The sequence below is a fragment of the Falco biarmicus genome, chromosome 6 (genome assembly GCF_023638135.1).
Source record: "Falco biarmicus isolate bFalBia1 chromosome 6, bFalBia1.pri, whole genome shotgun sequence".
Taxonomy (NCBI): domain Eukaryota; kingdom Metazoa; phylum Chordata; class Aves; order Falconiformes; family Falconidae; genus Falco; species Falco biarmicus.
The window spans coordinates 49,185,083-49,211,832 of NC_079293.1; the positions used below are offsets into that span (position 1 = coordinate 49,185,083).

Below are 26,750 nucleotides of genomic sequence, written 5' to 3' on the forward strand. Positions count from 1 at the left end.
TGGAAGTCTGAAGGACAGTTCTCTCATATTATTTTCCACATATTTATCAAAAAAATTATATATATACACACATATACATATGGATATATAGAGAGAGAATTATCTCATATATAGCGAATTGGATGTAAACAACTATCTTAAAAAAACAGCCACCAGCTTAAAATAAATTTGGTGACATTGTGAAGAATATTATTTTTGCAACAGATCTCAGGAAATATAACTTTCCTTAAATAAGGCTGACTTCCAGAAACATTCTATTCTCTTAAAATTGTATTTTTAGAATCCAAACAATTATGCATCTTACCTTGATACTCGCTTTGATTTAGAGAAGTTGTACGTACATATACATAAGATTTAAGTTTCTCTTGATGTATAGCTTGAGTATCAATTTGCAATAACTTCTTTAAGGACAGGACTTCATATGTAATGAATACAAAGCCTCTTTAAATAAAAGAAAACTGCATGTGAATATTAATTTAAAAATATGATGGCAAAAATATATTAACAATCATTTTGGTATAAAAATAGTCTGCAGATTATTTTAATTTAGCAAATACAAGACTCTAAAAAGCTTGACTAATAACTACCAGAGAAAACTATATTCTACCATGTCTAAAGGTCCCTTAATATTGTCAGATTTGTTGAAAGACACATTAATTAAAATTTTAACTATATACATAAATTACATATATGCTTATCAGTTACAACTTACCCTAGTATAAGGGATCCAGTTACCTTTGCAATTTTTCCTTGAAAAAATGAAAAATTAATGTCAAAGTTGTGTGCATCATCTCAACATAAACATAATTAGCATTTGATCACCAGATAATAAGAATGTTAGCCATTAAAAGTAAGCTTTTTAAATTTTTTCTATTGCTCTCTGGCTTTCAGGTAATCATTACCTAAATTTACAAATAGAGAAAACATTACCTGATTAGAATTTCCTGCTCTCCTAAGCAAGATGATAAAACACGTATCCTGCAACTGCTACTTACTTTGAGTATTGCTACCTATCAACTACATTTGTTGCTTAGCTCCAGGAATCAACAGTAAACTCTCCCTGCTGCTATCACTAGCATTCATTTGGAACTCTAGATTATTTTAAGCAGTTAATTTTTTCTTACATGGCATGGGTATTTCTTTGATGTATATAAATACATACAGGAGTATGTATGTTCTTTGAAAAGTCCTGCCAGGTTTCCCTAAGAAAATACATGTTTTTAAAATAATTCCATTGAATCTAATTCATAAAGCAAACAGCTGAATAAACACGTCACTTGCAATAGTTTCCCCTTTAAGTCTAATGATTCTTGCCAGATTTGCACTATTTTACCTGGACAATGCTGAGCTGATTATACAGATGTAAGGATCTCAGTACAGAGAAACTCTATTATTACCAGTAGCAGCAAACCGAATGGAACACATCTCACCTATCATGAAAAATTTCTCCTCCTCAGCGTGAACTGGGAGATTTGCCCCACAACCACTGCCACCAGGTTCTGTCTTTGCAAGACCATAAGAATTTTGCATGCAGACAGGAGGCAGCTACATGTTGAAGAAATAACTGGCAGAGAAGGTTGAAAAGGCAAAAATATGCAATGCTTCCTGTAGAGCAGAAATGGAAATATCCTATCTTTTAATGCTCAAAAATAAACTGTAGAGTTGTAAGAATTGTCATACTATACAGAAGGCACCAAAGAAAGGAGAAACTAAACAGAAAAAACTGCAGAACTTGTATAAGTAAACAAGGAGGAAGAAACAATAGAAACAAACTTTATTCAAACTTTATTCACAGTTTATGGATGTAATTGTTTCATGGCTCTACAGGTTAAAAAAAAAGAAAGATACAAAATGGAGTTTAAAACAGTTTAATGAGATTGCAACTAGGGGGGGACCCTCATCTTGTGTTCTAATCCCAGATAATCTGCTGGTGTCATTTTATGTATCACTATGCAAAGCAAAGTCAGAAGCAGACATCCACTTGAGGCAAATAAAAGTTTTTGATCACAAAGTATTCAGGGATTTAGATCTTTAGTATCATTTAATTATGCATGGCATCATACCAACACAGATTTTTCCTTTTTATTAACACCTCAGGTCAATACATATAGAACTGTACTTACTGATATCATTCCAGGGTAGGTGTGTTTTTGTGGCTGGACCAGAAGTCCCTATTTGTCTATAGCAAAATATACAGTAAGCGGCCACTGACATTCTGTGTAATACAAAAAAAAAAAAAAAAAAAAAAAAAAAGTAATTATTTATTTAGGAATTTCAGCAGAAAACCTGTAGCAGTTTTTTTTTCCTGTCTTTTTACAGCAAAGGTCATGATACGAAAGTCATGAATTACAGCAAAGGTCACAATAAACCATATTTGCGCCATTTCACTCCATATAAAGAGCTTTAATTAAAGAAGTCTATAAATTCCTCAATTTAATAGGCTGCATTTCAATTACATCAAAAGTTTAAAGCAGTTTTTCATACAATTATATGTTACTGTTGATTTTTGTGAGTATGTATCTCCAATTACCTTCTCTGCTTGTAAGTCTCCTTTCCCTACTTCTTAATAATTCTCCCTTACGTCTCAGATACAGTCATATCTCCACTACAACATTACTCAATATGATGTGGGCTTAAATACAACTCAGTAACCAACTACTTTTAAAATTCATATTAGATTAGTAGGTAAGTCTTCTATTTTGACTAACAAGGCTCCAGAACTACTACATACTTTCGCTTTTAAAGGTCAAATCTGACTAATATTTCAAGAATGTAAAAACTCCACAATTAAAAATAAGTATTGGTCCTAAAATGCTCTAACTCTATGGGCTCATGAAACTCATAGGGCATACTTACAGCTAAAAATTAGAGCACACATCTTGTTCTCGAAAAATTCTTACACATGCATGAATGAAAATCTAGCCATAGCCATGAAGAAGATGAGAACCTTTCCTAGAATTAAGGCTTTAGCAATTCAACATTACGAAGACACAGAATACTGACAAATTGCACCTGTACTCACTGAATGCTGAAATCAAACTAGAATACTTTCTCCAAACACACGATGCATTTTAGAACTACCAAAGTTCTGAATGTACAATCAACACAATGCAATCATGAATATTCTTGATAGTAACGGTCTCCACAAAAGTTGTATTGGAATTCTTCAAAAACATGAATATTTTTTTTTTTCAGATTTTTCTTCTGATCTATCTATGATGCAAGGCATTGAATTTTCCCATTTTACAGGTAGGAAGACGAGTTAAGACAAACGTGCTGCAACTTTCTTCCACTTCCATCAAGACTGTGTCTTAACCTCTGCACAATGGGGTTCAAGGAAAGTATAGTTGTATTAGTCAAGCACCAAAAACCAAGGCAATTTAGGCCAGGCAAAAGCCACTAATTCCTGTTTCTACCACTCACATATATTTAACATTTTATATATTAGCAAAAGTTACTGCCTTTACATTTGATTTATATAAGAAAAACCTAACTTATGAAAATAAGCAAATTGGCTTTGGCAACCCACAACAATCAAGTTCTGCATGCTACTTAATCTCAAGTCTTAGCAGACAGAAATGTAGTATTTTTAGCACAAGAATTATGCTAAAATCCCGAAAGAATATTAAACATTTATAACAATCACAAAATACACAAAAAAACCTTTTTGCATACACTGGATAAGTAACATGAAATTCTTATTTTATAGTAAGTGAAATTTTAGTGTCTGTTAGTACATCTTAGTACATTTACACGACTGAAATACTAAGTTAATCTGTTCAAACGGATTTCAAACCACACCACTCGCCCTCACATATTTATCAAATTATTATGTTGGAAACATAGATGTCCTTATTAAATGTCAAATTAAATCTATATTACCACAATGACAATTAACTCAAAATGACAAAACGTCATGTGTGTAAATCTTGATCAGTAAATCTGACCTTGAAATATGGGAGCCCCTGATATTCTCCTTGAATTTAAGGTAATCTCTACAGACCAAAAAAAGACCTTATATTCCTTCTAGTATCAGTGTCCAATTTCTCTAATAAGGGGACTTCTTTTATTTCCTTCCACTAATATGTCTTCCCTCTTTTCCTGTTCCCCAAAAGTTTTGATTTTTCCCTTCCTTCTTGCCTATATTAAGGCGATTCAGAAAAATGTCAGCATCACCCCAGCACTGCCATAATCACAGCAGACAACTTTTCAGCTTCTGTCATTTCAGTACTCTGTTTTATCCATTCACTTCAACAGAGTACACAACACTACAAAACACTTTTAAGACATTATTAATCCGTAATCTGGAGATACCTCCTGTGGCGGTGTGCCCGCCCCCCCCCCCCCAACAACAACATAAGGCCATTGTATTAGATATTACTATCGGCAACAAGTAATAGAAGGTGAAGGCAGTGCACAAGTAGGAGAAATAAGAGCACAGAAAATCATGCATGTAGACTCTTGTGCTGTGTGGGCTGGTGTCACACAGTGGCTCTGTCAATGGAAACCTTGAATTCGGAGGTAAATAGATGCCCAGTTTAGAGAAACAGTGATTGGCAATTATTACTAGATATAGCCAGGAAAACACCTTTCAAGATGGGATGGGTAAAAGCTTATGCTAAGGACAATCAACCAGCCACAAAGTGGAATCAAAAGGTAGATGAGCTAACTAAAATTAGGAAAATCACCGTAAATTCTGAGTGGTATTGATTGGGAGAATGGTTACATCAAAACTTGGGCCACACAAGTAAAGAAGCCCTTTACTTTGCTGCACAGAGTGAAGGCTGGCCTATAAACAGAAAAACTATTTCACTATAAACATTGAAACTATTCTTACAGAATGTCCTCAGTGTAGACTGGAATAACAAGCAGATCACCCTGCTAAAGCACCATCTCTACATATCAATGAAGGAAAACCGTATGGTCTACATGGCAAATCGATTATATCGGACCATTCAAATCCTCTGCGGAGTATCAATACATCCTCACAGGAGTGGAAGTAGTCTCCGGTTTGCTTATAGCAACTAAGTGTCAGAAAGCCAATGGGCAAAATACAGTGCAAGGGCTATCGTTTTGGTTCTCAAATCTACCTACTTCTGATGTTACTCAAAGCAATGATGCTACCCAAAGCAAAAAAATGCATTTTTCGTGTAAGGAAGTGCAAGACTGGGCAAAACAAGAGGAAATTAAATGGGTATTCCATACCCCATACTACCCTCAATCAAATGGGATGGCAGAAAGAGCTAATGGCTTATTGAAAAGGAATCTCAAACCACATGAGGCTCAATGGGATATGAGACTTCCCAAAGTACTCCATAAATTAAATAATGAATACGGGCCTACTGAGGGCCCTGTAAGCCAACCATCCTTTGCAAAAATTGAGCTTAGCACTCCACTTATTGGGAAAAGAGAACTAACAACATTACAGCCAGGATAGCCTGTTATGGTCAACCTACCATCCAGAGGTACTGTGCCTATGTCTTAACTAAACCTTGTGGACCACTTGCCTGGGAAGCCACTGATTGGCAGTGGTGCAAAACACAGAACTACTACACTATAGATTTTTTCCTTCTTTTTAATGGGGTAACGTGTTCGGACTCTCTCAACTAAACAAAATCTCTATTTTCTCTTACAGCACCCTGCAGGATGGCAAATGGAACATGTGTTCATGTTGCTATAAACTGAGCACAAGCAATTTAAACAAATCAGAACACCCACTGCAGTCCTCTCTGTTAGCACTGGGTAACCACATAACCAATGGCTCTTATCTGATATATTGCCTCAGTGGAAAAGAATTAATCAAAGGGACCACCAACGGATTGTGGATATACAAATATCTCAATATATACAAATATCCAAAACCAATGTTTCTCTAGCTCTTAGTTGTATTCAAGCTCAATTGCAGACACAATCTATGGTAGCAGCAACTGTAAGAGAAAATAAAGAAGGTACTTTACCCACTGAAATTTGAAAGGTAATTTGGGATAATGCAACTAAATTTGAAAAAGAATTCCATTCTTGGGGGTATTTAGCCAATTTCACTTACGATCCCATCAGTGATAAGGCCACAGCTTTTGTCTTAACCATATGCAATGCTTCAGTATATACCGTATTCCCAATCATTGCGTTAGGATTAAATCACAAGAGCTATACTTTAGCCGTTAGAAGATATGAGTATGGGCCCAACAAAGTGGAAACAAATGGTAAACTATTGATGTTAATGCACACGTTGTATGGGAACAATGATTTATTTGTAGACTAACATCACCAAAGCCCAAGACATTTGTTTTGACACTGAACAAAATGCCATTTTTCAATACATCCCCACAAAACTCCTGAAACTATACTTGTATATGTTGGAATAGGATGTATTTGTATGAGAACGCTTTGGGATTTTATATTTGTAGATAACATTACTGTAGACACAAGTAATCACTCAAATATTTGTGTTTGTAACTTTACTAAAATTATGGGATGCAACTTTAATTATTCAGCTGCTGTTACATCTTATCAGTTGTTACAATTCTACACTGAGTCTAGATTAATTGCTTATCCCCATCGGAATGAATCTTACATTGGTGAAGAAACTACTGCAACACGATGACCTGTGCCAAGTGCTGAAGCAACAGTCTCAAAACTCTAATCGTTGTTCACCATGGCACAGAAGAGATATACCGTGCCTTTGAAAGAGTGAAGCAGGATTGAGAACACGATTGGTGGAAAACTCTTCTTGGATGGTCACCAAAAGCAATAGAAGTGTTTAATCCTATGCTTCACTCAGTTGTGATTTTGCTGACTACGTTTATGGCTTATAATTATATTAAATATAAAGGTTTGATACATGACAAAACAAATAACCCAACCTCAACTATCCAAAACATACAAATTAACAAACAACAAATAGCAGTGCTTTACTATCTACTTACCATGGACCTATAAGCACACAAACCTTCAATATACTATTTATGGCACAGAGGCAAGAGGTGACCTCTCTGAAGGTACGATGAATTGACTCTATGGGCAGAGTTTGGCAGCATGCTCCCCCCCACCCCTGCCCTCTGCTTAAGCCATAACCACAAGTACAGGTTGTGATGGATCCATCCAGCTCACTCTGCACTTTGGAGGACAGATGGCAACATAGTAGCCAAGGGTTGTCTGGAATGGTGACCCAGATCTTGCTGGTATGCAATATGACTATTAAGTCAATCATCTTATTTTATAAATACTGGACAGCCCAGGGCCGCTTGAGCTCTCCTGCATGGCAGCAGGCTGCGTACCAGTATCTCCACTTCAGCAGCGACACCCCTCAAGAGGCTGAGAGACACTTTGCCGCAACAGAATCTCAGTAAGTGATTAACAGCATGCTAAACTCTGAAATCTTAGCTAAGTGATTTAAAGGACTGATTGTGCATATATAATCCTTTAGACATAAACCACTGACCAAGTCTGGGACTAGGAACAGATCCAGCTGCACTTAAGACCCCGCTCTGAGAAGGGGTTTAGAATGCAAGAGGGTCTTTTCTGAACCTCATGACTCAATGGGAGGGTCTCCCTGACAATCATGTCTGACCCCATCCTCCATGCAGTAAATAATAAAGTGTGCCCTGCCATCAAATCTTGTTAAACCCCTGTTGCATTTACGGTTGAACTTCCTTAACTTGCTACTTTATATCAATAAGATGTACTGTTGCTTCCCCCTTAGCAGTGCAGTGCACCACTCCATCAGCGACACCCCTCCCACCTACAAACTGTCTCATCTATGGCAATTCCTCATGATCTCTATTCACAGAACCACAGCATGCACGTTATTCTTCTACCTAACCACAGACTGCAACTCCAATAAGCACGCAGTTCAGTGACAGCAGGTGCCACAATTCCCTGAATTCAAAACATGCATCTGCAAACACAGGAGGCCAAAGTGAGTACCATTTTGTTGTTGCCAGGAACCTCTGTTCAGGACCGAGAGCAAACATGCTTAGTGATGTACAAACAGAATGCAAAAGGCCCCACTTTGCATCCAGCTTCAGGAAGCTCCACGGTCTGCAACAGACTGCGCCGGCCTGTGCCGGTGGGGTGCCAGCGGTCCTGCCATTACCCCACCGCTGCCTCACAACTGCACAACCAGGGTGTATTTAAAAAAAAATACAGAATTTCAGGCAACGTAACATCTAAACGGCCAAAAAGCAAAGCGGGGATAACTCTCTGCTTCCTTCCAAAGGAGGAAAAAAACCCCATTTGTTACCTTTTATGCGCTCACACGGAGCAAGCGGAGCCTAAGGCACCACTGTTATTTCTGGAGGTTTTTAACAGGCGCGGGCTCCCCCGGGGCCCCCCCGCGCCCGGGACGGGCAGCGCCGCTCGGCAACCCGGGGCCGGGGCGCGCTCGCCACTGCGGACTGCCGGAGCCGGAGGGACTTTGAGGCTGAGATCGTTAAAATAATAAATACTAAACCGGGAAACCACCCCGCAAACCCTCCGAGGTAAACAAGCCCCCTGCATCGGCCGGCGGCGACGGCGGGGCTGAGATCCCCCCTGTCTCTCCCCGAAGCCCGGCTCCGACCGGGCCTGGCCCGCCCCCGCCGGCCGCCATTACCGGGCCCCCCCGCCGCTACCTTCCGCCTCCGCCTCTCCTCCCGCATCCGGCACCGGCGCCCGCGCGCCCCTGTGACGCCAGCGCGCTGCAGGCAGCCCGGCCAATCCGGCGGCGGCGCGCGGGGCGGCGGCAGGGGCGGGGTGAGGCCGCGCATGCGCCTGGCGCAGCGGTGGCCGGCGGCGCGGGGCCTGCGTCGTCAGGGCAGCGGCAGGCCGCAGCGGCGGAGGTGAAGGGCGGCGGGACCGGCGGGACCGGCTGGCCGGGGTCTGCCCTGCCTGTTCGCCGACCCCGGCCGTCCCAGGGGCGTGTTGGGGCTTGTCTCCGCCCGGGCCGCCGCTGCAAGGTGCCGGCGGCGGCAGGGCCGGTAGTCGGGCAGCGCTCCGGCCTGGGGCACGGGAGTTGGCTTCTAGGGTCGCAGGGCTCAGCCGAGGCGTTGTTTCCTTTTCTTTCAGATTTCCTCTGCTGACGTGTGTACCCCAAAGCGAGAGCTGTGCTTGTCGCCTCTTCCGTGCAGCGTTTGTAAGAGAACTGGGAAGATGGTGAATGTGCTGAAAGGTGTTCTGATTGAATGGTTAGTTACAGCGCTTGATTGTCTCTCATTGTGGCGTAGTCTGTTTATTTCGTTAGAGCTGAAAGTGTTCTAAGTAACTTCAGAGTCTAGACCAAAAAAAAAAAAGAGGAGTTGTTTAGAGGAGGAGTGATGCTGAACAAGCAGACAAAAGTGTGGCCGTTGGGGGAAGGAGAGAAGCAGTTGTAGGTGATCCTAATTCTAAACTATCTTTTTTTTTTCCCAACATACTGGTTTCCACTTGTGTTTAACCACTAGATGTTCCCTCTTGTTCTTTATATTGTTTACAAATATGTTTGTTGTTGTTGTTTGTGAATAATTTCTTTACTGATTCCAGAGGGAGGTGAGAGAATCTTTCATCACTTCCTGTCTTTTTTCATGAACTAGAGTCCAAATTCTGTTGAAGGCTGACGTGTGGCTCTGTTTGTAGATCGTACTTGAAAGGAATGTGCTTGTAGTTTGTAAAAGTACATTTTTGATATATGTGCAGTAAACACATTTTCATACAATCTGAAGTCTCTAGACTAAGAATCAGGTAACTGGTTACCTCTGAAGTAAAAGGAAGCATCAGTCAGGATTTGTGAGGTCATTGCATAGCATTATGTGACGTACAAGATTTCTGCTGGACACTTAGGTTGTAAACATATTAACAGATTATGACTGCACAAAAGCAGAAGAACCTTGAACCTCTTGTGATGTACCAGATACAGCTGTGATCTTGCAGCAGCTAACTTCTCAGTTGACTGGATGTTAACCACCTGAAATCTGGATGTGTAATGGCAATGTGTGAGCAGTTCAGAGCTTAAACTCCGCTATAACAAAAAGCCTGTCTTCTCAAATTCGGCTCCATGCTAGTTCATTGACAAACCCTCTGAAGCACAAGAAATTGCCTGCCTGCAGCTGACTGCACAAAAATGCTGAGAGCAGAATTCTTGATTGATAAGGCAAGAAGTTCTAAAATCTCAAGCAGTTAGTAAAATTTTTTTATTTTGCAGCTTATGTGTTTATTTTATATGTATTTAAAGATCTGTGTACAGATCTTTGCCTTGTACTTTACTTTGCCCAAAATTCCATCCTAGGAGAAAATGCAGAATTGCTATAAACCTGGCCCCTTGTTTACACTTAAGATGAAAGATTTTTACAACCCAGTTTTCTGAGGATGTTAAGATACCAAATGAACAGGGAGCAATAAAGAAAAAAAAAAAAGACACTTCTGAATATGTAAATCATAAAAAAGTGAAATGTTGTGCAGGTCTCTTTTGGTTTTGTTTTGGTTTTTTTTGTTGTTTGGGTTTTTTTCCTATGCTCTTCCAAGAAATAGCTAAACTTTCCTGAAGGTACCATATCGAGGATTATAATCTTCAGGTGCTGTAACGAGATCAGTGTTTCTGCTGTGACATACATCTTCTGGCACTGATTACAGTTCTCTGTTGATTGTGTGAAAACAAACCAGTCTCCAGATACTGCCTGACATCATACAGGCTGGTCGTACCAGCTAGGACAAAAGCTTGTGCCATCTAGTACTGCTAATGTGAGTCACTGAAGTACAGCTGAATGAAACAAGCAAAAATTAAACGTCCCTGCAAAGAGGGATGTGGAAGAATGCTGGGAAACACATTCTTCTGGTGTCTGATTTTTCTCAACTCTTCTGTTTCTTTTAAATGCTAGAGTGTGTGAATGATGTTTCTTCTAAAGAAGATACAGCTTCCAGACTTTCCCATTCTCCTTTCCTCAAAATTACTTTGTACTTTGAAAATTCATCTTACTGTAGTCATGCTTCTGCAAGTTTGAGGCTAATATTAAAGGTTGGTTTTGGAGTTATTGGATAGGGGGCAGAGGAAGAGCTTGATCTCATAGTGCATGTCTTTGCACCATATATACTTTTAGGTAAGGGAGAATTGATCCTCATACTGCATTTAAGAGAACATTAACCAAGAAGTTCTTTTAAGATTTAGTGTGTTACTAAGAATTATTTTTAATAATTACTGTGTTGCCAAAACAACTATGTTCATGATTTTGAAAGTGTCCCGAGCTACCTCATTCTGATTTCCTGTGTTTCTTGCACATATTTTTCACCAGTTCTTGCAGTCAAATATTGTTTTACTAAAGAGCATGTTGTTTCAATTTTGTAAAAACTAGTATCAGAATAATATTATCTGAATTCTTCAAAATTTCAGTGGATCAAAGTTTATATTTTAAAGTCACTTTATCTAGCTGCTTAGTATAATGCAGCTGTTTCAACTACCTGTAATTTCCATACTTCCAATTTTTTTTCTTCTGACCATTTAAATTTAACTTAGAAGGTGACATCATGAAAAAGAAGAGATTGTTTGGTTACAGTGTGATAAATCTACAGTTCATACATGACTACTTTTTCTCTGTGCTTTACTACTTTGAGATCTATGTTCTCCTGGGTTCTGGTTACTTTTAAACAAAAATAAGCTCTAAGAAAACATGGGTTTATGGTGCTATTGCTGAAGACAGAAATGTAATGTCAAACTTACCATACTAAGGGTTGGTGGGTTTGTTTGGGTTTTTTTAAGCTACTCCAACAGCAGCATAGGGACACTCCTTTGCTAATCAAGCAGCCAGTTTTCCTCTCTAGTCTTCACTATCAGTTTATTTTTGTGTCTAAAGTAACCCAAGCAATTACTATTGTGAAAGAAGCAACTTTTTCAAAAGCTTCATAAACTTCAAGTTGTGAGCAACTCTTGAAATTAATAATAATTTCCCAAAGAACTTTGGAAGTGTCTTCAGTTGGTGGGGTTTTTGTTTAACTGTATCTTAGTACAATCAGGTGGGATCTGATGTGTGTTTGTCTCTACAGTGACCCTGCAATGAAGCAGTTTCTGCTCTACTTGGATGAGTCAAATGCATTGGGAAAGAAGTTCATCATACAAGACCTGGATGAAACTCATGTCTTTGTATTAGCCGAGTTGGTTAACTTCCTCCAGGAGAGAGTGGGCGAGTTAATGGACCAGAACTCTTTTCCTATTACTCAGAAGTAAAAAGATTAGAGAAATGAGATTACTGCAAGTTTTGGAATAGTGAATTTCAGTAGCTTGGGTTGTTACTGTTTTAATAGATACACTGTGGTTTGTAAGTTCTACGTGGAAATGGCTACTCTAGAAAATGAATAATTTTCTTGGACAAAATACTCTTGAATTGGATTTTGTTGCTCATTCTGAAAAATTATGGTATCTTTATTAAAATCCTTAAAACTATACACTTGAGGACTTGTCTAGACAATTTTGATGCATGCTCTCCATTTTTCCTTTAGGTTTGTTATCTTGCAAGATGGTATGATCCAAAAATTAATGTTTCCGTATTGGAATGGTATATGAATTCCTCTGACACATTACATTCCTGTGGAATTGATTAAATCTGGCTATAGTGTGACTGATAGAATGTGAAGAACATCTATGAAAGTATGATCTGTGCTTGATGGAACATCTCTGTACGTTGAAGGTGTGGTCAGATACTGCTTTCACTTAATGGGTTTTATACACCTAAATGAAAGTTGGTGTGAGTTTTTTTGGGGGTTGTTTTGTTTGGGGGGTTTTGTTTGGTTGGTTTGTGTTTGTTGGGGTTTTTTGCTTTTTTCCAAACATTTTACAAGTGCCCCATACTACTTGCCTACTTTTACCAAGGCTGTGCTTTCTGTGCTGTTCTTGGGTTGGGGAATGGTGCTGGGTATCTAGGATTTTGGTTGGGAAGAGGGGGGATGTGGAGGGATGGGAACAACAAAATCCATTGCCCCACATAATTATGTTTATGTTTTAATTGTAAACCGATTACTTGCATATCGACATTAGTAAATTAAAGGGATAACATAAACTGGAGACCAATGCTTTAGATATAATTTCTTGTGTTTTTCCAGCGAAGCTAATACCTAGTCACAAGAAGCTATGTGATCAGAAAGGGAAAATAAAGACTTGCTTGCTCTACCTGTGAAGAAGAAAGCTGTTTTTGTATTTTTGGGGGTGTTTGGGTGGTTTCTCTTGTTGTGTTTGTGTTTTTTCCCCCTTCAGCTTAGCTCTTCCTTCCCTACTACACTTTGCTGCAAAGAAAAAGCCTCATAGTTTCACAGTAGTTTTTTTACACAGTATTTGTAGCTCACTCAGATACTGGCTTATTTAGTAAGTCAGCTAGTGCATGATGATAAAACCTGTCAAGATTTATGTCTACAAATATGGCAGGTACAGATTACAGAAACAGGAAGAATAACATCTATTACCTTTTCTCTTACCCTACTTCCTACTTAAAATAGCCACATTTATTGGATCTGTAAGTAGTCATTTATAAATGAAAGACTGTTGGGATATTACTTCAAAGGGAAGCTTGGCTTTCAGACCTGCTCATGTGCATCAGATAGATGCCATCTTTTATCTTTGGGGGGAAAAACAAGTGTAAATAGAAAGACTTTCATAAGAAAGGTTTTCTTTTACTGACTCCCACCATTGCTTTTTTTCCTTGTCCAGTAATTATGAGATTAGTTGGTAGTTGGTGGGTTTTGTTGTTTGCTTGTGTTTGTTGGTTTGCACTCCTCACCTCCCAGGGGAATTGATATTTTTTCACAAGATATTTTTAATCAAAAAGCCATCCAAAGAAAGTGCTGCAGAATTGCATATATTCAGGCTCATGTGGATCAGCAGGTAGCCCTGTGGCATTCAGCTTCATGTAGTTTCTGGTACTCTGACTGACAAACAATAGTTTGGTCCAAGTTGTTTCATCTCTTTCTTTCACAAGTGGTTGCTTCCCCAGTCATACAGGTGAAGAATCGTCTCTACACATCTTCACTTGAAATAAAATGCTGACATATTTTATGAATGGTTTATGGTTCCTTACCTCTTTCTTGAGACTGGTCAAATATTGACCTCATAACCATTGTTTTCTGGAAGGTTATTGGATGCTCATTTAATGGAGAGATAATCAGTACTCTTAACATGGCATGATAGTTTAGTACAATTTAAGTGTTACCCTTAAGTTATTCTTTCTTTGGAATCCTAGTTTTTTTTCCATCCAGGTTTTGATGAAAGGTAGATGATCCCTCTTTCTTTAAATGACAGTATTTGAAAAGTCATGTTAGAATTACAGCTGTTGAACTTCTCTTTATTTAATATGCTAGTGCTGCATTTCTGTTGTGGTTTTCCTTTTAACTCTGTGATAAACTTCTTGCGGTTCTTGTCTTTTTCTCCTGGTTAATTGTAGTTTTATTCTTACATTAGCTGTGTTTTAGCTTGTATTTCCAGTTACATTTCCAGTGATAGATGGCTTATGTAATACAGAGGGATAGAAGTTCCAAACTGTATAAACTACACAGTTAGGCATGCATTCTTACGCTCTTTGTGCTCAATCTTTTTTGAGTGAACATGTTTATGGATTTTAACTTGTAAACCTGTCAAGGCTTAGATTATTCCTGCAGCCTAACCAGACCTAACTGTTTCTATGCTGGAAGAATAAACAAAAGATATAAAGAAGCAAATTGGTATCTCCTTATGGAGTCTAAGGAGTTGAGTTCTTTGTAGTTTCTAGGGAAAAGGGTCTTGAATTATGTAGTATGGTGAAGGAAATCCAATGAGGAAGCTCTTAGAACTTGAGCATGTATATGTATTAAAAAAAAACAAACAACAAAACACCCAAGGTTTTCTGGGGTTGAATAAACTTGGATCCCAGAAAACCTTTTTTTTTTCTTTAATGCGTGTAATCCTGGAATTTATATGCTTTTAAAAATACACACACACACATATATATATGTATGTATGTTACCCAGATGGGCGAAAAGTAGATACTAGCTTTGAAAAATATCAAGGCATTTTGAGATAATTAACATTTACATTTAGAGATTTATTTAGAGATTTTAAATGTTTTCACTGGCTTTCATTTAGGTGTGAAGTATTATTGGTGATTGGAGCTCAGAATGAAACATTATGTGAAGAATATCTTTTTTTTAAAATCCTGGAAGCATTTGAGAATAAAAGGTTAAGGAGATCTGTTTAAATATATACATGTTTTGCTAATAAAGCTGATATGGTGAGAACATCAGTTCTCACTGTATTTGGAATATTGTATCTTAATTTAATATTTCTAGCCATAGCAAATAAGTTAACTTTTTTCCGTTGGTATCTAGCATAGGGGCTATACTCTGCTCAGGTCCTGCTTGAGCATCAAAATAGAGCTTGAATGACAGACTTCTTGTTGAAGCAGCAAATCTTGATGGGCTTTCTCTGCTAAGGGTTGAGCTCATGCTTCACTTTATGCTTTTGCTCTGAGTTGAAAGTATCTTGTCTTCTGGAGGAAAAGCATGGTAGGGTAATTACCTAAAGGACACTTATTTGAGCTTAATTTCTTATTTGCTACTAATTTATACATAGATCTAAAATATTGTAAGTTCACTTGTTTGTGTTTTGTGATGTAAACAGTTGTTGGGTAGTTACTGTAACTTTGAACAGGCTCATGGATACCACTTTTAACACAAATGCAGAAGCTGAAGAGTAATACTTGACAGAAGGGTGAGAGAGATCTCTAATGCAAGGTAAGAGATTTTGAGCAATGCAAACAAAGTATTTCTGTTAAATGGGAAGAGAGGGGTGGAAACTGAAGGTGCAGCTTCCTATTAAAATAAAGCAATAGCACCTCTTACTGAAAATTATACTTTGGTGGTTTTGGTGGTTTGTTTTTTTAAGTTTGTTATTAATGGTCTTCAAAGAAACCTGTGTAGTATGACCATAGCGTACCACAAAAGCAAATAAGCCTGAATGCTGTTGTATATTTAGATACTTCTAGAGATTGTAGGTAAGCTAATTCTGGAGTGTGGATTTTATTTTAGTGTGGGGATTCACAGCATGATGAAGGTGACCCTGAGTTAGTCGGTACAGATAGGGATTATAATGAATTTCTTACCTTGTTACCAATTTGTAAGTCCTCTTTCCTTCTCTCTAGTACAACATTTAGCCCAGGGAGAATAATTGTCCACTACAGTAAAGGAGGAAATAACCAACAGTCAGTAGAGAGAATGCACGTGGCCCCAGGAAAGAAAACTGTGTTGAAAGAAAATAGAGAATGCTTCAGGGAATTACACCTTTTTACCTGAGAGAACCCAGATGGAGTGGATTTGACTTTGTAGCTAAACCGCCAGTGTTGTTTCATAAAAAGTTAGGCATCTGAATTCATCTGGAATGAAGAATGATAGAGCATTTTTGTTTATTTGTTTAGAAATTTAATGTGCTTATAATGAAAGTTCAGGTTTTGTTCTATGTAGCACATAGAACAGCTAGATGGCTATGTGATTTGCAATACAAAAACTTCTCCAACTGTACATTAAGAAAGCCTGTTCTACAGTCTTTCCAGGATGGTAGGGTGTATTCAAAATCATATCTTTTGCTGTCTTTTGGTTGTTGTTTGTTTTTTTTTTTAATGTGGCATCACAACAGATTTTACTGGGTTTTTTTCTCAAGTTAACTCTGCAGTGCCACCTCAAGTATGCAAGAGCAAGCTAGAGAAGGTATCTTTTATGCATTGACAAGATTGTTTACTGTGAGCTGAAGATAATGATATTTCATGGTGTCATTAAAATGACTTACTTAAACCTTTCTTAGCTGGCATCATCACCATAAAAGTGTCCAATTTCAGTCAGCACCTAGGTTGAACTTGCAAAACTAGGGCTCTGAAAATATATAGATAAAACAAATGAACAAGTCTTTGGTCATATAAGCCAACACAGGCTGAGATGTATATCTTGCTGGCAATAGGCAATTGGCTATTGAAGAAAACAGTAAGCTTTTGTAATAATTCTTTTTGCAGTTCCAAATTCTACAGCAGATTCCGATCCTTTTCCTACACTGACTTGTTGATTATCCCACAAATGATCTCATTAAAGCTGGTGGTAGTTACTGTGAAATGAGGCATTACTGAGTATATCAGAATTGGGTGTCATGTTTGTTTTGTAATTCAGACTCTGGGAAGGCTTACATGTGCTATAAATTAAGGATTTAATAAATTGGTGGAAGTTCATAATGATGGAAGAACAAATTCTTCCTGAACTAAGTCATTATCTTTGGTCTTATGACTTAACAGCCAATAAGAAATGTAAAAAATAGCGTTTCTGATGGAAATACGATGTGGAGCTCTTTTATTTTTAACGTGGAATAGAAGTAATATTTTACTCATCTTTGTTTCATATAAAAAGATTTTCAGGACTGAAGAATTAACAATTTGAAGGCAAACCAGTAAGGGGAGCTCTTACCAATATTTTAAACTGCTTTTTAAAAAATTTCTGCAGCGTGGGCAATGGTGGGACTTTCCATGCTTTGGAACATTAGTATCTGTCTCTCTGGATATGCTTTCAGCTGGAGATGAACATTCAACTTCAAAGGATCCTTCTAGGAAGATATTTGCAGCAGGAGATTTTGGCCATTTCTTAGATGTTTAGTTATCAGATGTTTTCTTTCTATGCTTAGGTGCACAGTCCTGTTACATGAAAATGGTGTGTTCAACATTCAGATGTTACTGGTAGGACCATGTATCTCCACATCACCGGGCTGATTTAGGAGCTGTTCTGTATTAAGTTACATCATTTTTAGTGAGCATAAATCACAGAAATACATTGTTGATACAGTCTGAAGTAACTTTTATTAATTTTTTTCTCTTTATTTCCTCATCATACAAAATGCATGTGATTTGTAGGGAACCTGTTTCTTAGAGCACATGCCCCATACTCTATGGAAGACGCTATTCAACCTTAACTGTATTTCAGTCTGCACTGGGAATTTCTGCATCTCTATCCTTATGGTGTTGCTAATAGTACACGGAAATGAAACATACAGAAAATTTCTCCCTCACTACCTCCAAAAGTGAAGTTTTACTGGTTTACACCTATATAAAGGTAAATTTCAGTATGTTCTTTAAACAAAAACCCCACACCACCTACCAGTTAAGTTTTAAGGGGGGGTGGGGGGGGGGGGCGGGGGCGGGGGGAGGGAACCTAATACCTTTGATACTGGTGGTTGTATTTTTCATATAGAAGAAAAAGTAATTTTCTCTCCTCTGACTGTGTAGCAGTAATAAGCAGATTAACTGCAGAATGGAAGCAGACTATAAAATTGCTGTCCAGTGAACAAATCTAAAAAATGAAAATTTTAGAGTAGTATTGTTAGCTTTTAGCTTTTTGTGCTTGAGGAATTCTAGGCTTTAGTAACAATGACAAGTATAAGGTTCCTGGAAATCTCATTTTCAAATTAATGTTTTTCTCTTATAGAAGAAAAGCAGGCTCATAATACCCATGGAGGAATGTGCTTGAACACACTAAAGAAAACCCATTCGACACCAGAACAGGTAATTGATTAGCCATAAAATTAGCTTCTCAGGAGAGAAATGACATGCAAAATTTCTGGATGACTGTAGATTGAAGGAGTTTACTGTCAGAGCTATACAATTGTTCACTTTTCTATTATAGAAAAGAGGGACCCAGATGTAAATTACAGGACGTGCAGAATGATGGGTACCCTTGCAGATGTGAAGAGATCTTTAGTAGATAAGTACTGCACATTTCTACAATGTTGGCATAGCTGATATACTATCAGTAGTAAGAGTTAAACATACTAAGCAAACCTCTAATCTGTCAGCATTTTGTGTGTTGTGTTCCTGATCTTTGAAGCTAGAGGGGTGAGGTAGGAGGATGAAACGGAAGGTAAGAAAGAGGGGGAGGAGTATTTTAGGCTTGTATCTAACATTTCCTGTTAATTCCAAAATTGAACAAGATCACGAGGAGCATAAGGACAAAATTGAGAGAGATTATATTCAAATTAATTTTAATTTTGTATCAAAAAATGTACTTGCAATTAACTAGAACCTAATTGGTTTATAGAATGTCCTGTATCAGAGCCAACATATCACAAGGACTGGGAGAGCAAGTTTTCTTAATGTCATGCCTATCATTCTACATCGCTTCAGTCCTGGACAGGGCCACTTTTCCATGTGGAATGATAATGTAGTTTTGCTTCTTTTTAATCTCTGGATTTTCCTACACTGGCAGCTTTATTAGGTGCAAAACGTGTTTTCCATGTGTGTGGTATGTATATCATTAGTCCCGGAGAAGGTGCCAGGAAAGAATTCTCTTGCTGACTCTCATTGTGCCCTGGTAGCCATGGGAAGGACACAACAAAACTTGGGCTATCTGCTTTCTGAGGCAAGAACATGGACCCCTCACTTTCGTACTCCTATGGAGCCCAAAAGCACGTTGGAAATGTCCAGCCACTGTTCCCTGGAGAAGGTGCCAGGAAGCAATTTTCTTGCTGGCTCTCACCATGCCCTATGTAGGTATTCCAGAAGCTAGAGATTCAGCAGTGATGAGGAACCCTGGAATAATAGTAGCCTTCTGTATCATCAACCAGCTTGAAATTAAGATAGGAAGGAAAAATCTCTTCAGCTGTAATATGAAGCATGCTCCCTGCATTTGATTTTGCTTTTGGTCTAAACTGAGGCTAATTTTCTCTTTTAATTTTGGGAAATTTATAAAGTCAGTATAGCACTTAAAAGAGGCCTTGTTTCTTGAGGAATGTTTGAAATTGATATTTTCAAGCACAGACATGGTGAGGTCAGTGTGATACGGGACTGTGACAGCTTTTTGCTGCTGGCCAGGTTGCCATTTGGGCGAAGACAGCTGCCAACAATGTTTGAGAGAAGCAGAAGAGTAGGGATGAGGAGTGGGCAAAGCTAAGCATCTGAACAAATCTCTCTAGAGGACCAGGGAACCTAAAGCCTTGGAACTAGTAAACATTTCCCCTTTTGGCTTTGAGTAGCTTTTTGGTTTTTTGTAAGCCATTTCTGCCTGTTTAGCGTGGTGTGTGACAGCAGGAGCCAGAAGGAAATGTTGGGAGTGGGAAGAAGGGATTCTAAGGGTGTATGTGTTTCAGAAGGTGGTTCCTAAAGTTGCTTGCTACAAGTATGAAAAACTAGACCAAGCTGAAACTGCCTTTTCAATATGCAGGGTTATTTTAGCTCATTTATTTTTTTAAAATGTACTACAAAACAAAAGGAACTGTGAAGGTGCTGGGAAGAACTGTTATTGTTTGAATTGCTAACTACAAGAAGCAACCAGCTATGCTTCTCAATTTGAAACAAGGATGGGGGGGCCTTCACATAGTGCATTTTTTCATTATCATCATATTTACATGACGATTATAACCAAAGCAAGTCATAGAAACAAAGAGAGGAGACTGATATAAATGGCCTAAGTTTAAGACTAGTGGTCAGACATTGGCAACACTTCGTCAGTGAGACTAATCACTTGTGCCAATATTTTAGTTTCTACTAGTCAGGAGACTTGCCTCGGGACATCTTGGGGGAAAAAACAAAATTGGGTCTGCTGGAAACTTGTCGTTCTTGGGTCAAGGGAATGTCAAAGTCTGGATTTTTCAGTCTCAAAACCTGCTACACTCAGACACGACAGGTACTTTTCTCCTTTGCCCTAGCACCCAGTATGTAATGATGGCAGTCATGCAAATTTGTATGCCTGTGACAACACAAAGTAGTGTAATAATGAAATATAATGTACAATTGAAAGGGTGATGTACAGATTTAATTATCTTCTCTTAAAAATACAAGAATAAAAACACGTATGAGAATAACTTATGTGTGCACCAGTAAGTACTGAATGCAATTTATTCTAAGTATAATCTCTGGTGCCAAGTGATTGATCTTTTTTAATGAAGCAGGCATTTAAATATACGTAAATTGTGTAACAAGTGTTGAGAACACAGACAAAACACCAACTCATTAGTTCAAATTTCTTCCAGACGTTGGTAAGAAAATAATTAAAAAGTAACAAATATACAAAGCAAATATTAGCAAAACAATTAATGTTTATTCATGCAAATGTGAGCTTATTACCAAGTGCAGTAAACTTACTACTTGGATTTTTTTCTGCTAGCTTTCAAGACGTGATCATATGGGATACTAAGCACTACATTTAACAGTAATTTTTTTACTTTTGCCTTACTACTAGAGCTGTGAAAATTAGTTCTCACTGAGAAGGGAAGATGTTAACAGCATTATTTTGTTGAGACTATGTCACCACTTAAAGAATAGTTCACCTTTAAGTTAACTAGTGTGATCTAGTAGAGAAGTGAAAAGCCTGGCATTGCTCTATGTTCTCAAGCAGGTATCTTTCGTGTGTCCTAATGTAGTTTTCCCCATCTGTAAAATAGGGATAAGGGTAATATTTTTCTGCTACTCCTACTAAGCAGGACTGCGGCCTTGCTTTGTTTTCTGTCTATGCAAAATGCACAATAGAAGTCTGTCCTGCTCTCTGTTCCTATTGAAGTATCCTCTAGTAAAAGTAAATGTTGGGGTACTTCATAACATACATAGGAAAATATGCATTCAATTGTAGGAGATCTTACTATGCTAGTATGTTAGCTTACATACATGCATATTAAATGCTGCTGTTGATTAAAGAGTTTTAGGTCTTCGTAGCATCACATCCTGGCCTAACCACAGTTCTGAGTGACAGGATAGGAATATTCTCTGTGTTTGTGTGTGTGTATTTGTATGTACATGAATACACACACAAAAATAACTGTATGTCTTTCTGTGTGTGCATATATATGTATATACAGTGTGTATATATAGTAATTGCAGCTACAGTATGCTTATCTCAAGGGAGAAAGGTGCCCTTCCTTGCCTGACAATATTTATTACAATTTAGAGAGGAATGGGATGCTTTTGCTGTACTTGCACTGAGTAGCATCACTGTAAGCCTCAAGCAGGTGGTGGGGTTCTCAAGGGGGAACAAACATAGGAAACTAGGGTGCTAATAAGGATGACCAGACCTTTCACATCTGGAATTTATTTTGTGTACTTCTGAAATGGGTTAAAATGATCAGTGAGATCCCCAATCAGGCATTCATGTCAGTAAGTTGGGTTTTTTTTCTTTGCACATAGGGCCGCTTTTTACCACTGTATCGTATTTTTCTGAAACCATAAAAAATGTGAGAAACAATTGGTATATTCATCATATTCTTGCTGTGTATTTTCCTACTATTAAATCTAGATTGAAATTATTTTTTTCAGTGGAGCAAAAGACCTTAAATATTTGATCGTGTTCCTTTATAGGCCTACCCACAGCAAACACAGGTATCATGCTGCAATTATGTTATTTTTTAAGAATTAACATTCGATTTTGCAACAGTCTGAGTATTTGTTGTGTTTCCTACTATGGAGGGTGATAGTACAAAGGATACTTACTTGGGACTCGCTGATAAACTGTTAGAATTCTGGTGCTTAAGACCTGGAATATTTTGATGGCTTTTCTCTTATTCTTTCATATTTTTCAAGAACTCTCTCGTTTTTTTATTTGAATGTTGTCTCCATTGAATTTTGCAAAAAAAAATGATGGCTTAAGTTCTGCTGTGCTGTCCTTTTACTTGAACTGCTCATGAAACTATACTTTGAAATGATAAGAGGTTTTGAAGAATACATGTATATGGCATGGGTCTCTGTAGATTTAAGCCAAAAAAGATACTAATTTATATTTCAGCTGTTAAAGCGCTTGTCTGAAAAGCCTAGGGACCTTGGAAGAATTTCCACCAGCTGCTATTTATTTTAATATTCTAATGTGTGCTTTGCTGAGAAAGTTATATTAATTGCTTTTTTATATTGTGGACATATTCAGAGGTCTCACTTTGAACTAGGGTTTCACAATGCTGAACTTACAAAATGCTTAAGAAGGGGGCGTAACCTGATGTAGCAAATGAAATAGGCAAAGATTGACTGTGCATGTTTAATAGAGTAAAATATAGATAGAATCATGACTGTTTCTCCTGGCCCTTCTCTGTACCCATTTCAAGTTTAATTTACCTTTCTTCAACGTAATTGATCACAACTGTATGCAGAATTCTAGGTGAAGTCTTCCCAATACCAATGCAATAGCATTTATATTCCAGATCTGTCCTGGGAATCCTGGGAGTATTAGCCTCTTTCATGATCTCATCAGATTGACGCCTTATGGATATTCAGTTCCTGACAGGCAGATACAGGTTTTCCTCATCCTCTCCTTTCAGTAGATGCCTTCAGTTTAAAATGAACATTTGTAAGGCCTTCAGTTCATGATTTTGAACTTTGTACTATCATATTTCATCCCACTTTTTTTTTATTAGTCTGCTTCTGTTGGTCATCCATTCTTTTCAGATTATTTTTTTTTGTGGTTTGTTCTAGGCTATGTTGTTGATTCAGGTTTGTGTCATCAGCAAATTTTAATAGCATACTCATGTTTTAAATATTTCTGTTAGTTGACCTTAGAACAAAAAGGTCAGTATCATGACTGATTGTTCAGGGACTCCATTTATAGTATCTCCTAAGGCTGTTTTCTTTGGAGCACCATCCATTGCCGTCCTTATTAGTTCCCATCGCCTGCCCTCTGTACTAATCCTCATCTCTTCAGTTTAATTAATATCTTGTGTGGCATCATTTGAAATACTAAGTGAAGTTCAAAAAAACCAAACCCACACGAATATATTTCCCTTCTTTAGCACATCAGTTTTCTGACAAAGAAAAAAAATGCAAAAGTTGCATTTCTATTCAACTTTGTGTATATTGTCCCATTTTCCCATTTATCAAAGTGGGTTTGTTCTTATCTACAAAATGTTTGTCAAGTTCTTATGTACTACTCACACCAGATGGGTAAATCTGAGCTTGCCCTTACTGTTCTTTCTTGAGTACAGGTACAACGTCTTCTCTTACATGTGCTAAGGTTGGCAGACTTCATTAAAAAAAAATTGTTGTCACTTTTAATGTGTCAGTTCTTTTAGTATCCTGAGATGATATCTTGTTTTCCCTGTTCAGGTTACATTAAGCTCCTTGAAGAAGCCGGGGGGGGGGGGGGGGGGGGGGGGTGTGTGGGTGCGGAATATATGTCGAAAGTTGGAGCTGCTTCCACAAGAAAAATTAGGCAGGAGGAAGCTGGAGTGAACAGCCAGTCAAGTGGAGGGTTTGGTTACTCATCCATCAGCCTGGCTATTCTTCTCAGTTGCTGAGGAAATCCTTGCTCTTTTTGGGTAATCTGCTCAGGCAAGCTGACTTGTTTCTCTTTTTCTGATGTGTTCCTCTGTAGTAGAGGAAAATTACAAGATTAGGTCCATCAAAAGGAAAATGCCTTTTGGAATCAGTTGAGCATATAAAGCTAGCAAAAATGAGTTAAGTTTGTGTGTGGAAAAAGTACGAGTGAATAATGAGCACACGAAAAAAGTGAGCAGGTTTGCATGCAAAACCCTCAAATGCATTAAAAATGGGATAGTTATCCACGTTGGCAATCCAGACAGAGGTGAAGAAAGAAGATAGAATAACAGAGGCATCTACAAGAACAGTTTTCCTCTTGTGAAAAATACACTTAAGTACCTATGCTAGTTTAGGTCCTGTGAGGTAGTGTTCTGCAAGGTGAACTGTTCATGTCCTTTATTTTACAACACATAAAGACAATTAGCATTTTTTTTTCCTATTTATTTTAATTTAGGGTATTTTGGTATTTCTCAGCTTTCCTTTCTTTGCTGAAGGACTGAGAAACTGGAGTGAAATCATGACATAACTTAATCTGATTTTCAGGCTTCTTGGTTGTGTAGCTGATGTGGTTGAATTGGGAGCCCTTTAAGATCTTTACTTGATTATTTTTGTTGTTATATTTACTTTTAACAGCTTGTAATGGAAATAAACTGCACTAAAAGGCTACATTTCGGTGCCTGCATACTGATGGACTTGGGGTTCAAAAGAAATCTGTATTTGCTCAACATAGCTGAAATCCCTATGGCTAGGAGGGGTAGGGACATTTGAAGAAATCCATCCAGTGCTGTCAGCCACAGACATTTCAGATGGGCAACTGCAACTGGAGAATTTTGTCTTCTTGAAACCTGTAAATATTAATGGACACATGGGTGTTTGGTCCATGTTTCTAAGAAATTCATACCAAAATCTTACCCTGAGCTCATACAGCCTTCTACATCCATTCTACTAAATATCAGTAATTCCAACTCGGGAGTTGTAAAGCAGCAATACTGATGCAGTCTTCTGAAAATTTACTGGCCAGCAGCAAAAAAAGGCAGTCACTGTCTGATGGGGGCAGCCCTTGTAGGTGATCAGAGCAATGACAGGTGTGAGCAGGATTTCCCTTTATATCTCTGTTCTAGACTGAAATGGAATGAAATAATTTTTTCTGTTGGCAGTTTTAAATGATGTATTTTTCAGAAAGTCAGGACAGACTTTCAGTGCAGAGACCTCAGTCCTGCAAATACTTAGGCATATTAGTTTGTTGAACTCAGTTATTGATATGTTTTTATGGCAATAAGGCTTGAGTGGGGATTTAACAGCATGCCTGTGTTGAACTCGTTTTGCTTACTTGCTAATGATTACACCTGAACGATGCAAGAACTATTATTTTTTTTATAGAATTAGGCCACTTTTCCCTTGGGTAACTCTTGAACTGTTTTTTGTTTTTCCTTTTTCCTACCCCAGTTATCTGGACTTACTAGATCTGCAGTTTTAAATTAAACTGTCTTTAAGATGAGATTAATTATGAAGAGCTGCATCCCCAAAAGATATTTTAAAAAGCACTTTGAGTTAAGCTAAGGCATTCAAAAGAATCTTAGTAATAATGGTTACACTTGATTTTTCAGGTGTGCTTTCCTTTTTTCATAGAGCATATGGGACACCTCTAGAAAGTTATTGTGTTATTTAAAAAAAAACCACCCTTGACTTCACATGTAAAGAATATATAGAGAACTATCATCTCACCCAGTTCTGGGAATATAATGCCTTCAGAAATCAGAGTTTTGTTCTTTGCAGTACTAATGTTGCTTGCATTTGGAAGGCAACCAAGGCCTGTGCTTTGCTTCCCGGCCCAACATGCCCAAGTTGTACAAATGAGCATGAACAGAGTGTGCTTGTGAATTGGGAAGACATCATGAAAAGTGAAATGACATGGGGGAAAAAAATTGTCTGCAGTGAAAACATTTTGTGTGAGAGAGTATGAATATTTCACCTGAAGAGAAAAAAAATGCGATGTTCTGGTTGGGCAGACTAAGGAAGGTCAGTTGAAGTTGTGTCCTTGTGTTTTCTTTTTGAAATAAAAAAAACTGACATTCAAAAAAGTTCATGTAGTTGCTCGTAGGCAAGTGGGTTTTATTATTTGCCTTCATTGAATGGTGATTGCTAGTTATTTTAAAGGTGTCCAAATTAAAAAAAAAAAAAGAGAGAGAGAGAGAAAGAAAAAGACGGTATTATGAGAAAATCTTCCTGGAAAAGAGGCCAGCCTTTGTTTTCTTAGGGGATTGTGAATATGGGATTAATGATTTATAGCAGGGGTCCTCAAACTATGGCCCCCCAGGGTCCTCAATCCGGCCCTGGTATTTACAGACCCCCCACCCCACCCCCCCAGCCGGGGGTTGGGGGGGAACCAAGCAGCCGCAGATGACTGCCTGCCACTGCATCCACGCGCCGGACCCCTGGTTTATAGGAATGGCCAGATACTGGAGTAGCTACTCACTCTAACAGCTGGGTAAGGTTTAAAAGCATAGGCCTGGTCATAACTGAAATGAATGGAGT

General features: G+C 38.1%; 2 protein-coding genes and 1 long non-coding RNA gene across 8 annotated transcripts in view; 2 read left to right on the forward strand and 1 right to left on the reverse strand.

Annotated features, from left to right (window-relative positions):
• SERAC1 (serine active site containing 1) overlaps positions 1-8,730 on the reverse strand; it is a 29,902-nt gene extending 21,172 nt beyond the window's left edge. The window contains exons 1-5 of one of the 5 annotated variants that reach the window (XM_056343931.1): positions 8,243-8,543; positions 7,927-8,113; positions 2,124-2,215; positions 713-749; positions 305-441 (exon numbers count right to left, since the gene is read on the reverse strand). In XM_056343931.1, the coding sequence (XP_056199906.1) occupies positions 305-441; positions 713-749; positions 2,124-2,214 (265 nt within the window). In that variant the 5' untranslated portion in view covers position 2,215; positions 7,927-8,113; positions 8,243-8,543. Of the gene's footprint in view, positions 1-304; positions 442-712; positions 750-2,123; positions 2,216-7,926; positions 8,169-8,242; positions 8,544-8,612 lie in introns of those variants that run through there. The other 4 variants (XM_056343928.1, XM_056343929.1, XM_056343930.1 and 1 more) reach the window with 4 other exon arrangements.
• Positions 8,731-8,808: 78 nt separating this feature from the next.
• On the forward strand, positions 8,809-12,128 carry LOC130151535 (uncharacterized). 2 transcript variants are annotated; one of them, XR_008822609.1, is made up of 4 exons: positions 8,809-8,819; positions 9,046-9,164; positions 10,477-10,692; positions 11,989-12,128. It is a non-coding gene; the product is annotated as an uncharacterized LOC130151535 (long non-coding RNA). The 2 variants fall into 2 exon arrangements; XR_008822608.1 differs by lacking the exon at positions 8,809-8,819 and adding an exon at positions 8,923-8,936.
• A 2,701-nt stretch (positions 12,129-14,829) lies between these two features.
• TULP4 (TUB like protein 4) overlaps positions 14,830-26,750 on the forward strand; it is a 179,978-nt gene continuing 168,057 nt past the window's right edge. The window contains exons 1-3 of the mRNA XM_056343920.1: positions 14,830-15,696; positions 17,847-18,045; positions 18,418-18,494. The gene's annotated coding sequence lies outside the window, so the exon portion shown is untranslated. The remainder of the gene's footprint in view (positions 15,697-17,846; positions 18,046-18,417; positions 18,495-26,750) is intronic.